General features: G+C 38.7%; 1 protein-coding gene and 1 long non-coding RNA gene across 5 annotated transcripts in view; one reads left to right on the top strand and one right to left on the bottom strand.

Annotated features, from left to right (window-relative positions):
- The window catches only part of LOC122169141, a 71424-nt gene that overhangs the window by 26074 nt on the left and 28055 nt on the right, over positions 1–17295 (top strand). For all 3 annotated transcript variants that reach the window (XR_006171484.1, XR_006171483.1, XR_006171485.1), the window contains exons 2-3: positions 7896–8049; positions 16385–16504. This is a non-coding gene — a long non-coding RNA (uncharacterized LOC122169141). The remainder of the gene's footprint in view (positions 1–7895; positions 8050–16384; positions 16505–17295) is intronic.
- Positions 2554–17295, bottom strand: part of WNT7B (Wnt family member 7B) — a 92715-nt gene continuing 77973 nt past the window's right edge. For both annotated transcript variants that reach the window (XM_042835023.1, XM_042835022.1), the window contains exons 3-4: positions 14472–14743; positions 2554–3033 (exon numbers count right to left, since the gene is read on the bottom strand). In XM_042835023.1, the coding sequence (XP_042690957.1) occupies positions 2554–3033; positions 14472–14743 (752 nt within the window). The remainder of the gene's footprint in view (positions 3034–14471; positions 14744–17295) is intronic.

Consider the following 17295-nt stretch of genomic DNA (forward strand, 5'->3'; position numbering starts at 1 on the left):
GCTTTTTCTTGGGACGTAGTTCAAAATCCATGCACTTCTGTGATCAGCCTCTGCTTTGTGCCATACAGCAGTACCTTTCTGAATGCTGCACCCCTACATGAGCAAAGCTTTTATAGGATGCTCTGAAACATGATATTGTAGACAGATAATCCAATTGTAGGATTGTTACAATAGTGAATACCTCACGTAGCTATTTGAAATAGGGGCGTGTAAAAAAAAAGATAGCATCACTTTGGTCCACTTTTCAGAGTGGCTGATGTTATAATATATAACCTTTTTTTTCTTAATGCAGTGTAGTTCACAATAATTTAAAATACTCTATAGACATTTAAACGATATACAATAATATAACTTAATTGGATTCTTCAACTGTACTTAACAAATACTATACTAATATATTTACAGTATCTACTATCGTAAGACTGTGCATTACTGTGCTTGGGAGCTTTATTTGCTTCCTGTCAAGAATGTAGTGAAAGTACAGTATTTTGCTATCATTCAACAATACCCATGAATCGAAGGAACTTTAAATGATATGGAGTGACCCTAACATTTGGGGAGGGGCCCAGCTTCCTTTCGTGCACTCATTTATGCCAAGGCTGAATTTGAACCTGGGGTTGTTGTTTAGAAACCAACAGCATTAACAAAAAAGCATGAGTGCTTAGAATTTCAGTTGCCCCATGAGTGACTCATCAAAGGAGTCTGATTTTCAGAGAGTAAGTGTCTCTGTCAGAAAGGCAGGTCTTCATGAGAGCAGTCAAACTAAGGTCCTCATGTGTCTGGTTACTTTTGATAGCACAAGCCCATACATCTGGGAGGTGATCCTAGATCATCCGCATACTCAGCATGGGAGCTAGCAGCACAGCAACTCCAGCAGCCCCTTGCCCCAAGAGCACAGTGTGAGGTGACGTGTGCTCCTGCACTGGGTGGGGAGTCCACGTGGCTGTGCAGCCCCTCATGATAAGTAAAAGGATGAAAGAAAAGCTAGAAATTTAGATACGCAGATGTTAGTACATTTTTAATCCAATTTTTCTGAAAATCAGGTAGGGATCCCTGCTGCAAGCGTATGACTATATAATTAAATGGGCTGTATTGTAATGGATGTGTCTGTTTAGAATCACTGGGTTTAGCAGTAGTAAAACATCAGAGGATTTTTTTTTAAAAATCTCTTAGAGGAAAAAGAAGTGCGAATTAAAATTGAACACTTGTAAAAAGTCCTCTACTTTCTTACTTTTCTATATTCATACATTTATACCAGGGGTGTGTTATTGCCAACCTTAGAATAATGATGACATAAATTAACCCACGTTTTAGCTTTCTTATGCTCACAAAGCCATCACAATTCACAGGCTGCAGCAACATAGTGTTCAGCTACCATATATTTATTAATATTTATTAACTTCTCAGCTGATTCTGAGCTAATAATTTTTTAAAAACTATTGCTAATCTTATGTTTTAACCATTAAAGGCAAAGTGTAATGCTTGGAAGATCCTGCCTGTGCGTTTGACTGCAAAGCAAAACCTTTAATGTTTGTTGAAGCATTTGTATCCCACAACTCTGTACAGGGAGCTGAGGGTGGGTGCTCCATGCCTGAAGCCTGAATCTAAAAGAGTCACTCGTAGGCAGGAGGCAAACGAGAAAGTCTTCATCAAGCATTCGTAACCACAGCTTCACATGATCTTTTGCTCAGTTCTGGTCATTGCCTAAGGCCTACAGAATTTGAACTCTCTACTAGTGGAGTGACAACAGATCAGTAGCATTGAAGAACTTAGGGAGAACCAAATACAAAAATCATAAAGTCAGAGTTCCAATAAGTTTACATTTAGTACAGAATTAAGACATAACTACCCGTTAGTGCTTAGAATTTTTTGATGCTATTAAAAACATAAATAATTATTTTTAATGTTCATTCAAAGAGTTCCAGTGTCACTGGCAGCTGATGTAATTTTGTTAACTTTATTTTTTCAAGCTGATAGTGGAGTATTTCCGCCACAGGTTTTATCTCCCCACCAGTTGTGGTTTTCTCTCTACCTGCTTTCTTATAAATTTAGGGTTTTGCAGCAAGACTGCTTTGTTCTAGTCAGTGAAGATTTTGTTTTTTAACAAAAAGAAGTCTTTATTTGCACAGGGCTTGGTGTTTCTGTCGTAAAATCTGAGAAAGTGTCTTTTTCTTTAAATTTCATGGGAGCTGCAATGCCATCAGCTTCTCTGATATGTATAACGCTTACTTGGAGAACTCTACAACATCCAGATTGCAGCTTAAAAAAAAAAGAAAAAAAAAAAAAAGAGAGAGAGAGAGAGAGAAAAGTTTCATGTACTTGTCAACATCACCTTAGTCCCGTTGTCCTGTTTTTCAAAGCAGTCACAACAGTCAGCCAGCCAAAATGCACCATCTGTAGAGGTGTAAGTGGTGGGGAGGGGTTGGTTTATGTATTGGTTTATTTTTTTTTTCCCGAAGAAGATTAGATGTGCAAAATGATGCTGTTGTCGTTTGTTGTCCTCCACTGTCTTCACTGGTGGCAATTTGCTCTGTTCATTTGTGCACGACGCCATTATTTGCAGGTGAACACCTCTGTCCGCTCGCTACAGGTGTTGCACTTCACAAAGCAACACCAGTGGAATTTGCAGTTGCACTGCCACACCTTGGTGTACTGGTGTGTGTTGTAACCTCTTCCACAGCACATCATGTCACACCCATCCGCATTGGGAGAGGTGCGGTTACAGAGTCGTCCCTGGGTGCCAACACTTCCTGTGGAAGCATCTTCCTCACAGTAGTTTGGTGACTTTTCGATGTACACTAAATCTGTTTCCATTGGTTTCTGGTAACTCTTGATCTGCTTGATCTTCAGGAAAGTTGGCTGTCTTAGTCTACTGGCTCGTACCACCTCCACCTGCACTGCAGCATTGTATTTCTCTTTCAAAATATATCCGATCTCTCTGAATTTAGGAAGGGTGGTCCAGCAGGTCTTGGTTGTACAGGAACCTGAAACTCCATGACACTTGCACTCCAGTTTCATTCTCTCTTCAAGCACCTACATGCACAGATATTGAATATTATTACCATGGGAACACTACATTGCAAGCTCACCTAAGACTCAATCTGTTCAGTTCACGTTAAAGGTCATTAATGTGAGCAGAAATTTTCAATGCATACTGATGAATCCCCTTGCCTTACAGCAGAATGCTTATAGCACATTTTGTTTTATGCGCCGCTTTATCAGAAACAGAGTTTTTGGACATTTTATTATGAAATACTTGTGTTCTGTTTCCAAATATTGGAAATTATTTACTTAAATTTCAGAAAATGTTTTCAGAGACAAAGTAAGACTCTGGAGACTTCAGAAATTTTTCCAAATCACATTCTTTTTGAAAGTAGAAGAAAAGAAAAATGCTTTTTAGAAGTGGTATAAGATTCTGAATATTTAGTTTTAATGGCTTTAAGACTAAATTTTATTTAATTTAGTTAATTTAGTTAATTTACAATATTTAAAATTTTTGAATAGTTTTAATATTTGCAGAACAATATATACTATGTGGGTGAAAAGGCATTCATGTTCACTGCATGATTAAAAATTTTGCTTACACCAGCAATGGCAATAGCAGCATACATATTAACTACTCAACCCGCAGCGTATTATCAGCTTTAAAAGCAGCACTTCTTGCAGTACCCATCCCCATTTCACAGAATCACAGAATAACCAAGGTTGGAAAAGACCTTCAAGGTCATCCAGTCCAACCATCACCTATCACCAACAGTACTCACTAAACCATGTTTCTCAACACAAAATCCAAACACTCCTTGAACACCTCCAGGGTCGGTGACTCCACCACCTCCCTGGGCAGCCCATTATTTCACAAAAATGTTCATCCATAAGAATATTTTTTGCCCCAGGGCAATGGTTGTGCAACTTTAGAGGAATAATATACAATGTAGGGCCCCACTGAGCTGTGAGCCAAAGAGAAGAAGGAGCATTTATTATTGTTATTACTGTGTAATGCCTAAAAATATCTCGTTCTCATTATGGATGTGCTTTCTGGGCTCAGTGAAGGTGTTGCCACCAGCCCCTGGAGGAGGCTGACCCAGCATCAGGTGTGCCTTAGAAGAGATAAAAATGCTCTCCTGCCTCTTTTGTGCCTGGAGGAGAGACAGGCCTCAGGAGAGCACCTCTGTTTTCCTGCCCTTACATGACCACGACTGCACTCACAGCCACCATTAGCTTATGAAAATCAAGGCCTAAAAACAAAGCAAACTGATCTTTCCCCTTTGCACTGGGAACCTAACTAAGAAATACGAGCTATCGATCTTGTCTTGAAGCATTGCTGATGCTACAGACCATCTCCTATAGTGGTTTCATTGCAGATCCCAGAACATGACTGAAATGGGCAAAGGATAAAAGGGCCGAAATCTGAGTACAGTGGCATAATGAAGTAGAAGAGAAGTAAAAAATGCTTACTGTTTAAGAAACTGGCCTTAAAATAAAAGCTGAGCAGATCTGGTTATCCCTGCAAATAGAGGACACTCTCCGTGTTGTTTGAGCTTCAGTTAAATTGTATGTTTTGTATTTTTCCCAAATTTCTGAGGTTTCAGTATTAAAGAAAATATTTAGTTTTAATTCCGCCTTGCCAACATACAGTAGGAAGAACAAGACAGCTGGGCAACCTAGTCAAAAATACCTTAGACTTTCTGGAAACAATGGCTTTCCTATGCCAAAGTCCAGCCAGTTCTTCAGTGCTTAGAGACAAAAAATCTGACTTCCAACAAGGATTACAGGCTTAGTACAGCTGCTGTGCTCTAGAAGGAAATCAGCTGAATGATGAACTGCTTTATATGGACATAAGTTGCTCTCTGCTGAACTGTATCACCTTCCTGTCTTCCCAGACAGAAAGATTGCCACCTTCTGCCATGACAGAATCATTTCAGTATCAGCAAATAGAAAGGTGCCTTATCAAATAGTCCAGGGTCCATCAGGACTCCTCTGACTCTACTTTGTGTATGTGAGGAGGATGTGATGGTTTGAGGTCTTCTCCCACTGCAGAGAAGATTACAATCCTGTTCCACAAATCTGATATTTGGATGCCCATTATGTTTCTATTTACTTTTTTTTTATCATTATTATTGCTTATGTGTTTCACTGATACTGCTGAAATACATTATTTTAAACCAGTCTGATTCTATAATTCTCTCTTCCAACTCTGCAAACATTACAAAACATTACAAAAATTTGTAGCAGAGGGTGGACAGAAGCAACTTTCTTTATGCCATCACTATAGAGCACTACAGGTTGTAAAAACTTCCAAGAAAGCAGCAGAAATGGGTCAGATTCACCACACCTGATTTATGTTCCTCTTCTCCCTAAGTAACAGTTCTTGGTGAAGCACAACCTTGTGTTTTTGTATGCATTTCATCAGGCTTTGCATGTGTGTGTGACATCCATTTTTTAGTTCGAAAGGCAAAGCAAGTAACTTGCCCAGAAGGCAGAAGGAGTCAGAGCTTGTGAGGCTCCTGATTCTATGGGCTTGGCACTCTGGACACTGCCTTGAGGAGTCTTGGACTCTCTCTGCAACAGAGTGTCACTGTTTCTTAAAAGTAAAAATATTACCCATTCTGGTGTCCTAGGTGCTATCTATGTATATGTATATTTATATGTATGTGCATGTCTATTTACTGTGTGTACCAGTGTGTATTCTGTTGAGACACTGCCTTTATATGCAGCAGTGCCCAACACACTCTGTAGCACAATCTGCAGTAGCTTAATCCCAAGTTTTGATTTTTTTTTTTTTTTTTGTCTTTCTGGTGATCCAGTTCCATGAGTCATTTTGTTGTATAGAAATCAGATTCCACTATAGTATTTTTTCAAATATTCCTGATTTTAGAATTGTGAAAGAACCAGAAAATGCAAGCCATGCAAGCTCGAAAAAACCCCAGAAGTTTCAAAATGTATTAATTTGTGATCCTGAAGTCAATGTTTCAGGGTTTTTTTTATTTTATTTTTTGGAGGACTTTTCTCATGAATGTGGAATGCTTGGGGTTACAACACTGAGTGCAGGCCCAATCATCAGGTAGTTAAATTCCTGAATGCTATAATTTGTGTGCCCACAGTCAGCTGTGGGTATAAAATTGTGCCCAAAAACTTGGAGGTCAGGGAATGTATGGCCCAAACTTAGCAGATTTGAAGTAAGACTTTTTTTCCTTTTCCACAAAGATGCTACTGAGAGTTCCTCTTTGCTAGCAAGCCAGCACACTTGGGCTTTTCTTGAGGTGTGGCCATAAGGCCCCACAAGATACTATAAGGAAATCCTTGAGAAGATCCTGCTGCTTCTACTTTGCACCTTGCCATTCAGACAGAAAGCTGCACCTTTGTTGCTGGGATCTCAGCAGCTTCTTACTCTCTTACTCTTTCTCTGACAAAGGTGTTACCATTTTGTCATCACAATGCTATGATAGAAGAGTGGCCAGTGTTTTCTTCCTGTATGTCCCTCCAACCTAGTTTTTCTCAGCAGAATTCCCATCAGAGTTTTGACCCTGAACCCTGAAGGTACTTATTTACTCAGATCTGATACACGATGCCAAGGTAGGTGCCTGATTAAAGATTGAAAATCATTAGCTCATATGACCCACTCATTCAGCAGTTTCATTTGTCATATGTCAGTGCCTCATATCTAATCTCAAATAGTTTACAGCAAGATCTACTTCCCAAAGCAAATTCCCATCGTTGGACCGTGCTGCCTCAGTCTAATAGTAGGAACATTCTTTACGTCCATTTTCCACATGCAGGCCCACTCCCACCCCAGTAGGATCTTGCCAAGTAAAATTTTCTAACTGCTGCTACTTTGCTAAATGAATTGTGAAATATAATGTTAAAACTTTCTTATTCCACAAATTTTTATATCTATATAAATCATACATTGAAAGTGCAATTTGAGGGTTTTCCACTGCCAGTTAAGTAGAAAAACCTAGCAAAGACTGAAATAAAACAGAATGATACGCATGAAAAAAAACTCGTTTTTTCAAGTTCCGTATCTAGACCCAACTGCATAACATCAGATACTGTTTCTGTACATATTAAAAATCCTATCTGGATAAAATATGTAAAAACAATAGTAACATTTTGTGTGTGTTTGTTTTGGCTTGCCTTTTCTGGTTTGTGTTTTTCTTAGTGGAAATGCACATTTTTGGACCAGATGTTGAATGTAACAAAATCCATATTACTTTTTGACTGCATTATCAAAAAGAAATAGAAGACTTTAAGAGTTTTTCCCCATCAAAAATGCAAGTAATCAACTTTTGCTTTGGGTAATATCAGTGCCCAAAGAGATAGATTTTGGTCATAAGATGTCACCATCTCTTTGCATACTCAGGCAACTGCAGCCACAAGAACTTACGGCTTGCCAGTGACAAGTGGGCATTAGCAAACTTTAGCCTCAGTGCAGCCTGGGGTCCAGTACTGCTGGCAAAATACTGACCTCATGGACCCATCTGGGAAACAAAGCTGGGTTTGATCTTGGTCTGTATGTGTTTCATATTCGTTTGTTCTTTGTTGGTTATTTTTGTTGGGTTTTTTTTTTTCTTTTCTAATTTGGAAAGCTAAGCATCCTAATATTAGTAATGCTAGATGTAATGTAATTAGATGTAATGCTATATACAAATGTTCTGAAAATATTTTTTAATAACAGTTGAGTGAACCTGAAGTTGAGCAGCTTATGTTATATTTCATCAGGTTGTATCCAGCTCTGGTGAAGATGGGGCATAGTGAAGCCAGCAAGAGTGGAGTTAGCAAGAGGGCTAATGGTACTTCAGCTGCATATTTTAATTTATGATGTTCCTGTGTAAGGTGATGAACTGACTTATCATGTTTACTCCCTCTCTTTTTGCATCCCTATTCTTATTGTTTAGTTTGATGGGAGCAAGGAGCTTTGAAGCGGATCAGTACCCAGCCACAGCACGAGACAGCTTTTCTCTGGCACTGGCTAGAAGTCATCAGGACTGGGGATCCTCTGACTTTCTGAGAGGCATGAATTGACCTCCTGCCTTTCATCAGCCTCCCTAGGTAAGGCATTCAATCCCATTGTATTCCCACTGAATACATTGCAAACTGAAAAAGGCTGTTGCTTTCCTTACACAAGTTCTCTCCCTGGCCAGCAGGAATATAAGCCTGGAATTTTGAGAACTGTTGGCCATCAGATGAAAGCCCCTACCTAATATTAAGATGGACCGTAGAAACTTGCCCATCTGGACCTCTTCCTTACCTTCTAGAAGAGCAGAGAATAGCTAAGTTTGAACAGAAAACTGCTGCGATTGATTGAATTGTTTGAAAAGTATTTTCAAAGGGCAATGTTGAAAAAAGCAGAAATCTGAAGAAGCACCCCTTAAATCATCCTCAAACCAAGTGTGATTGCATTATTTCACTATCTTTTTCGGTGGAAATTTCTGTAAAGATTACAAGGAAATTTTTAATCATCATCTTAAAGAGAATAAAATACTTCACTGCTGGTTTTGATGTGTCAGGCAAAGAGATGTCAGGTTTGGAGGGTGTGCAGTAGCGTTTTACTAGATAAATGATATGTGCATCTTGTATGCATTGCATGATATGCCATGGGCATGCCCATTTTTAGAATAAAACCATTTAACAACTTCTAAAATATTTGGCTTTTTCCCTCCTCTAATTTTAAAGCAATACGTTCAAAATGTAGGATAGTACCAGATGTAGCTTCTGGCAGTCGACATTAAGGGTGTGTTTCTGGAAGAAAAAAATAGGCTAGTAAATCCAGCCCAACTGGAAGCAGGAGAACTATCCTCATGAGATTTTGAGCCAAAGCTTGCATACTCAGGACATATGGATAAGCATTCGTTATCCATCTAACCCACCCAAGCTGTAACACCAAACTTTTTGAAGTTGGATTTATATCTGTCTGCAAATCAATTTAAGTGGGAAAATGAAAGTATGCCATTGAGCACGATTATCTAAAGCTTTTCTTTTGTGAATATTCTCAGAATGAAAGTGCAATGAAATAATGTTTCTCCTTTAGAGAAAAAAGGTTTCAGTAAATAATAGATTTGGGGCTGCAAAATCTGGAAAGTCACATTCTTAAATCACTGAAATTACTTAGGAAATAGTCACATTTTTAAGAATAATTTAGGCTCATAGTAGAAGAAAAATTGTTGGTTTTTGCTTTTGAAAGTGGAATTCAGTCTCTACTGCAACTTTATAACATGTATGTCATCTAGAATTTGGGGATTGGTTCTAATACTCATGTCCTGCTAGGTGACTGTGAGGGCAGTTTGCAATGTGTTAAGGCATACTAAGCATCTCACAGAAGCTGGCTTATTAATTTAAATATTACAGGTGGAGTGAACTGAGCTAACACTTTCTTAACATATTTTATGAGCAAAAGATGCATATAAATTTATATGTAGGTGTGTATAATTATGTGCACAAGCACAGGCTGTAGGTATCTATACGTGTACACGTGTATTATATTTAATGGTGATCAACAAATCACTTCATTAGCTGTTCCACTGCCAAAGCTTGTCAGCAGAAAACTCTTCCCAGTACCGTAGTTCTGTGGTGCCAGCAACTGTGAGAACAAGTCATGGCTCAGATGGAAATGTTGCCCCAAGTAATTGAATAATCTCTTGTAAAGAGAGTCTGATCTTATTTTTATTTTCGTCTCCACTCTTACAGTTTGAGTGTAAAATAAGATGTTGTCATCTTCCAGGCATTCCAGAAAAACAACATGAAAAATCCATTGACATTACAAAGGAATAAATATTGGGATGGTACCAAGCTGAGTTTCTAGCATTTGGCGTTATGGGTGTGTCACTGGAAGATAAGCAAATAGGCCAGGTTTTTTTTCCACATAACCACAGTCATTATCTATTGTAAAAGCCTAACCGAGTGATGAACTGTTAGAAATATTTCTTGTCTTCTTTTTGGTAAAAGCTGTGATCTGCTATCAATTTGTCAGCTTTTAGCTCCCCCTCCCCCTTAAAAACAAACAAAAAAACATTTTTATAATTGGTATTCCTCATGAGTGCCAGTCATTGTTTTGAAGCTTTCAACAAAAAGTTAAGACTAACAGCATGTGTTCCCAGATTTTGCTCTCTCTATGTTCATTTGTCCCAGAATAAAGATACTTTTTCTAAAAATACATGGTAGAAAGCTGTCTCATAAAGCAGCATTAGAGCTTACTTGGTTTTGTTGCTATTTAATTTTTCATTACTCTATCAAAGTTTTGCCCACAAATCTCTCTTTAATCATTCAGATTTACAACAAACCATTCTTTCTCCTTTTTGCAGTAATGTTTGCATTAGGCATATGCTTGTCTTCCTTTGGAGGGTTGTTTTCATTTAACACACTTGTACTTTCCATTCTGAATCACAGCAGCCATTTAAAACATGATGGTGAAGTTAGCTGTTTTGTTCTTTTACTCTGCATGCCACTATTCTGCCACAATGCATAAATCTTCCATTGGTAGCATCTCATGTCACCAGGAATCACTAAGCATTTATTTCTTCCAAATGGAACCAATGGTAAGTTTATGACTTTGTCACTGGTGCTTTTCATTACAAATGAAACTTCACAAGCTTGACATTATCTGAAACAATTCTTAGAAATGCAGTGCAGAGAAATTAAGGGATGCAATTTTTTGAGCAATAAGAGGATCCATTCTTTTCAGTCACCTGAAATTCTCTGCAAAATCTAAATGTCTGCCTTTTCAAAGCAGTATATTTTTGGTGTTGTGCTGAGCATCTCAGTCCTAGAATCATGTTAAAGAGCCCCCCAGAACTATTTTCCCCTCATCTGCTTGCAGTGTTTGTGTAGTTATTTATGCAGTATGCCGTTTTTTCCTCAAAAAGAAATTCCTCAGTACTCTATTTTTAATAGCAAAATGCCAACAGGCTAGCTATTGAGAACATCCTTTGAGAGAGCACAACACTGTCTACACTGCTACAGCTACAACTACCTCTGGACCCTAGGCATGTTCAGCAGCTCTGTGACATGCACTGGCAGAGACTGGAAAGGGGCAAAGGTCCATCCATGAACACTTCCACATAGGAACATAATGGAGCATCCCAATAATTGCTCCAAAGGTAAACCTGCTGACCAATCTCCTGCGTGATGATTCTAGAAGAGATTTCTAGGCACTGAGTAGAGGTCTAATGGGGTGATCAAGGCCCTCTCACTGCTTTCAGAGCAAGATGGGAATTACTATACGTGGGGCTGAGATCTCTTTGCATTCTTTCTTCCTGATGTTTCCGTAGTAGGAAATTTGGGGATTAAAAAAAAAAAGACTAAAATGAAGAGAGTAGATTTATTGCCTAAATATTGTCGGTCTCACACAATTCGAAAGAACAATTCAGTATGAACTGTGTAAGAACTGTGAGCCTTAGCATTACGGATAGAAACATGTTTTTTAAAATAGCAAAAGTCCGATGAAACACAAAACCTTAGCAAATGGATTAATGTTCATATAATCAAGTTGTTGAATTTTTTTTCTTATACCAGTTTTGATAAGATTGCACTAAGAAATACTTAAATGGATAGTGGAATGATTGTGGGAGGCTACAAAAACATGTTTCCTCTACAGCCTTGACACTCTCATCCTACAGTTGAAAAGATTATTTGAAAATGGCTGAAGCAAAAAAGAAGTAAAAAAATCTGAATTTACTGTTATTACCTTCTGAATTTTTATTCCTATTCAGTACAAGGGAAAAATATCCTTACTTCAGTCCTCTCATAATCAGAAGTTTGACACCCAACTGTTTTCAAATTTTAAGACAAGATGCAGAACCACACTGACAGAGCAAGCTGAGAGGTACAAGTTTTCCTAGTTTTGCTGGGAGAATTTGGAAGGGGAAAGGAGGAAGATGGAAATCCAGAGTTGTGCTTTAGTGAATTTCCAGCCCTTAATGCAGTATTTCTGACTAGAATAAGGACCACACGAAGCATGTCAGAATGACATCCACATGTAAGCGAAAGGTCTGGTTTGAGATTTTTTTCCAGTTCACAATCAGATTCAAGTTTACCCAGGATCACCAAAACTGCCAAATGTCAAGTCAACAGAGAACAAATTCAGAATTTGTCTGGATTCTCAGAAGGGAGTGCTGATTTTTAGCTGAAATTGCACAGAACTCTTTGGCTATTTTCTTAAGGCCTTGCGCAGAAAGTGAAGTATATCCTTGTTACCAGAGTTTTGTTCTAACCATAACTTTCAGTCAGTCCTCAAATTTAGAGTGTCTAATCTATAGAAATAGAAAATGATTTCAGATGAACCAAAATCACTAAGTATTATATACTGTAAAATTTACATGTTCATGTCATGTGAGTATATGTCATAACACCAACATTATTTCTAAACATGGACACCAAACCATCTTTTATATGAGCACATTCCTCAGGATTTGGTGGATTGGAATTAAAAACAAAAACAAAAAGATGCATCAAATCCTTTCAGTCATCCTTAGCTTTTCAAAATATAATAATGCATTAATGATTACAATGACAATGTATGGCTACAAATAATGACTGAAAAATGCCTCTAACAACAGAGTGAGGAAACTGTAAAACACTGTTTACAAAGTATATTTGGGGGAAAAAAATTATATTGTCTGGATTTGTAAATCTTTTTTTTCCTATCTCAAAAACATGACATGAGTGCTATCATTTGGTTTTACAAGAATATTTACAGAAAATGAAGTCTTAGGAGAGTTAAAATAAGTGCAATTGCAAGCATGCTGCTGCCAGAAATATTTGTAAAAGCACACACATCTTTGGTTTGCTTATGTCCCCTGCTTATGAAATTCTGATGAACAGTAAAAATGTAATTTGCTTAATAAGAATCAGCATTGTGGTGTAGCGGTTACTGGACTGTATATAACATTGGGGGACCTGGGACCAGTGCCTAGCTCAGATGTTGAGCTGCCTTCTGTCCCTGGCAAGAAGCATTGCTGTTTTCCATCTATGCATCCACTGTTGCTCTTTTGTCCCCCTTTCATATATAGGCTGTGACGTGTTCAAAACAGGACATGAATTGGCATTTCTGTGGGAGTGGAACTGAATCTACACAGTGGGTTGGCAATTTAAGCAGGGTTAGTAATGCATGTAGCAGTAACAAATACTCCATTGCAAGTTTAACATGTGGCTTTCATCTTTGGCATTCAAATGCAATGTGTGACACCAAGGTGAAACACTTCGGCTAAGAGAAATGCTCACCGGTGCTCAGTGGAACCGGTGCTTCACACCACAGTGCAGCAGTATGGGGTGCTCTCACGCCTCGACAGGGCAAGTTTTGGGGAAAATATTGTGCTACTCTTACGGATGCTTTCAGAACCAGTTATCTCCTTCATAACTGGAGCCATCAGTATCAAACATCAATTGACTGTGAATCCTGTCTCTAAACTTTCAATTATACCACATGACTGGTTTCTTTCGTCACTAGGAATGTATGTAACAATTTCATCTCAGTAAGTAACTGCCCACCCAGCACCTTCTGTTTCTGTGCACAGCTGGCTGCTATCCCCTAGAAGTTGTCTTGCAAGGAGTGAGAGTTAGGAAACATTCTCCAAAATGCATGCAGCAAGGTAACTGTGCTGCTCATGGCATCACTGATTCAGCCACCTTTGCTAGTACGTGGTGTAGAATAAAAGCTCACACTGTTCTGGAGAAGAAAATCTCAGTATAATTTTGGGGGCAAGATAGGGAGAAGCAGTATATTAGTTTCACCTACAGCACAACATATGCACATTGGAGGACAGAAATAGCATTTTTTTTATGTGGATGAAACACTTTGAAAGGTGTAGTTAAATCTCCCTGAGGTTGGTGTGTATAATATACATTTCATTTTTTACAGGGAAAGCGTTTGGAGTTTTGAGGATTTCTATTCAATGGACATGAATCAGCTTCATGATGTTTATTTTTTTTTCAATTGCAAGCAACTCAATCATGGTTGTAGACATGAAGCTGTTTCTTCTTCCAAAATCATGCTTGTTCAGCCATCTGTAGCTTGCCAGTGAGGAACAGACAATTGTACATTTGCTACAAAACATGTATTTCATTAGAGCTGTGGTCAAAGAAGTGTTTTGTTTTTGGATGGAATAAATAGCTGCAAGTGCTGTGGGAGTTCAGCAATGCAGAAACTCAGTCTTGTCCCATCATCTCTTGCTAGACTTTTGCAAAGGAGATGAAAAACAAAGATGGAACTTTAGCCCAAACAGCTCCAGCAAAGTTGTCTCTTATTGAGAGGACTGGGAAGATGGCTTGGGAAGCTGAAAAATTGAGAGAGGAGCTATGTAATACTTTGGCCAGCTCTGAATGAAAAGCAACAAACCGTAAATATTAAGCACCATCAGGTAATTTGGGGCAAGTGTGAGGGGCAAACTCTCAGGGAATGACTCCTGAGACCAAGTCAGCCTCCCCCCTTCCTCCAGTGCACACACTTCCCCATCCATCCCTCCTGCTTTCTCGAATACCTTTCTTCCAGCCTCATTGTTGTGCAAGTTCATCAGCCTTCGTGCATTCTTTTTGATTTCTCGGGCATCAACAAACCTCCGGGAGAACTCAATGCCGTATCTGATATCCGCAGAGCAGCCTCCCCACTTCCAGCCCTCCTCCTGGTTGTAGTAGCCCTGTTTCTCTCGGTCACAGCCACAATTGCTGAGGTTGCCCTGGCTGCAGGCGGCCGTGACAGCGTGTGCAACCCCGGCAGCAGTAATGGCATAGGTGAAGGCAGCTTCCCTGCTTCCTGTGGAGAGAAGCCAAAAGCTGATGGTTTGCAGAAAGGCACCACTTACTAAAGAAAGTACACACATTATGTACATCAATGGTGTCAGGTAAGAATGTGAGGTGGACATTACTAGCATAAGCATCTCATTCTGGCAGAATTACGTATGTAATTTGTATTTTAAATGCTTGGCTCAGGTAGGTATCATTGCCCCAGGTACATACCAGCTACATGACAGTCACATCTAACCCCCTGCACCACAGGGGAATTTTGCAATCAATCTGCTGGTGACGAGGTGAGTCAACATAGTTTGTTTTCATGCAATTTCATCAGGTTTGCAAACTGAACTGCATATATTTCAGACAAATAATAGGTGAGTTGCAATGCTCACTGAAAAACAGTTCTAAAGGTTGGTACTGCCTGGAAAAAGTGTACAGACAGCTTAAGAAATACCAGATCTTTCTGGGTGTGTGAGATGGCTAGGATACAAGTGAGGAAGGTTATTAGTGCACCTTTATAAACTCTCCAGTAATGTCTGTTACTGATACTGATGGTGAAATATGGCAAGAGTTGCTTACAGGGTGAAGAGCTTCATGGGTTTTGTTTCCTTTCAAGGTAAAGTAAAGATGATCTCTTTCCTTTACTGAGTTCTCTTGCATATGAGAAATCTTGCATTGTGGCTCTGGGCAGCCTGGTCTAGTGGTTGGTGACCTTGCCCACAGCAGGGGGGTTGAAATTAGATGATCTCTGAGGTCCTTTTCAACCCAGGCCATTCTACGATGTTATGATTTTATGACTTTTACTGCGAGTTTTTCCAATCCCACCCTGACTCAGAACTCTGCTTTACCTTTGTGAGTGGTCATACTGGGCAGTGGAAGTATCAGAGCAGCATTCTTTTCTCTCTGGAACAAGTGAGTTGCTGCCATGGAGGCACAGCTTTGGGTTTTTTTCCTTTTTTTTTTTTTTTTTTTTTTTTTTTTTAAATACTGCCAATAATTTCCAAGATTCCACATTCCCTGCTCAGTGTTATAGCTTTAATATTGATAATATTAAAAATATTAAGAAGAATATGATAAGGGGCAAATAAATGCCATTTTTTGACTAAACACGAGTTGGTTGAATTGCCTTTGGGATGCATATGAACAAGGAGACACAGAGCCTGAGCAATCAAAAGGGATGCAACAGCCCCTTACTGCTCTCACACAAGCCCACGCTCAGTCACCGACTTTATGTAGGGCTGGATCATGGCGCAGTGTGTTTTGCTGTTCTTATTTATAACGTTTCTCTTCAAATTCCCCTCTCTGTGCTATGATCGTTTTCCTCTGTGTGTTTATCTGGTGATAAACAGACAATCTTGTAATATCATTGCCAAAAGAATAACTGTAAAAGATTTGCAGAAAGTTGCTGAAAAGTTTTAATGACCACACACAGAGCTTTAACATGGGTAAAGGATTGGGGAGAAATTAAAAAAAAATAAAAAAAATAATTAAAAAAAAAGGAATAAATTTTCAAGAGGATTAAAAAAACAACCTTATAAACTATTTTTAGTTTTTTGTTTTAGGATTCACATATATCGTATGTGTTCGGTAATTATCTGTGCACAACATTGTGTTTTTCGTTTTTTTTTCATTTTTTTTAATGTTTTATGTGTCCTTTTCTCAGATAGCTTCCTGAAAATTTACACTGTTTCAGGATACAAGAGAGATCCTACATGAAGCAATCGTAAACTGGATTTTGGCACCATTTACTTGTTTCTCCAAAGCAATAAAAAAGAAACTCGAGGTAAGAGAAAAACAAAAGGGTCTTGTGTTCTTCAGGTACCAGGAAGGTTAACCTGAGCTGTACAAAATTTGAGTGCATCACCCAACAGAAGGCCCGACTCTGCTCTCAGACACACAAGTGTTTTGTTGGGGTGTTGTTCTATGTGTGTAGTCTGGTTCAGCGGTTCCCAAATCATGGTCTGCAGAACACTGGTGGTCCAGGAGGCCACGGTAAAGGGTTTGCAGTTAATCCACAGAGCCATATTAAACACTGTTTTTAATAGTGTTTTCAATTAAAAGTTTGATGATAACGATGCCTGGTGGTCCACAAGAAATTCTGAGGGTTGATAGCAATCCAAAAAAGTTTGGGAACCTCTGTTCTAGTTCCTAGTCTGTTCTCTAAAAGCTCATATCAGTATTCACTCATCTCTCACTCATCAGTTGAAGTCAAACCTGGGACACATATTTTAAAGTATATCCTGTTGACTTGCAGGGTTTCTTTCTTTATTATCTCCTCTAAATATATAGATTCTTAATTTAGATTCTTTATTGTTAAACTGAAAGTTTGGAAATATGAGAAATAATAGGAATGACATTTATAGATAGGTTTTCTTTTCTCTTCAGGATGAAAGTTGGATCTCAAAGTCATGAAAATTTTTGAGTTCAGACACCTCTGAAACACATGTAGAAAAGCTTGTAAACAAGCAGAAACATATTCCTGTCAGGGAACACCATAGTGATGAGCTGCTTGTAAGTAGATTTACCAGGAGATTAGCTAGAGAGAGTTTTCTGATGTTTTATTTTTAAATTCAA

This window comes from Centrocercus urophasianus, unplaced genomic scaffold (assembly GCF_019232065.1).
Source record: "Centrocercus urophasianus isolate 14NV4802_14NV808 unplaced genomic scaffold, USGS_Curo_1.0 seq_5, whole genome shotgun sequence".
Lineage (NCBI taxonomy): Eukaryota > Metazoa > Chordata > Aves > Galliformes > Phasianidae > Centrocercus > Centrocercus urophasianus.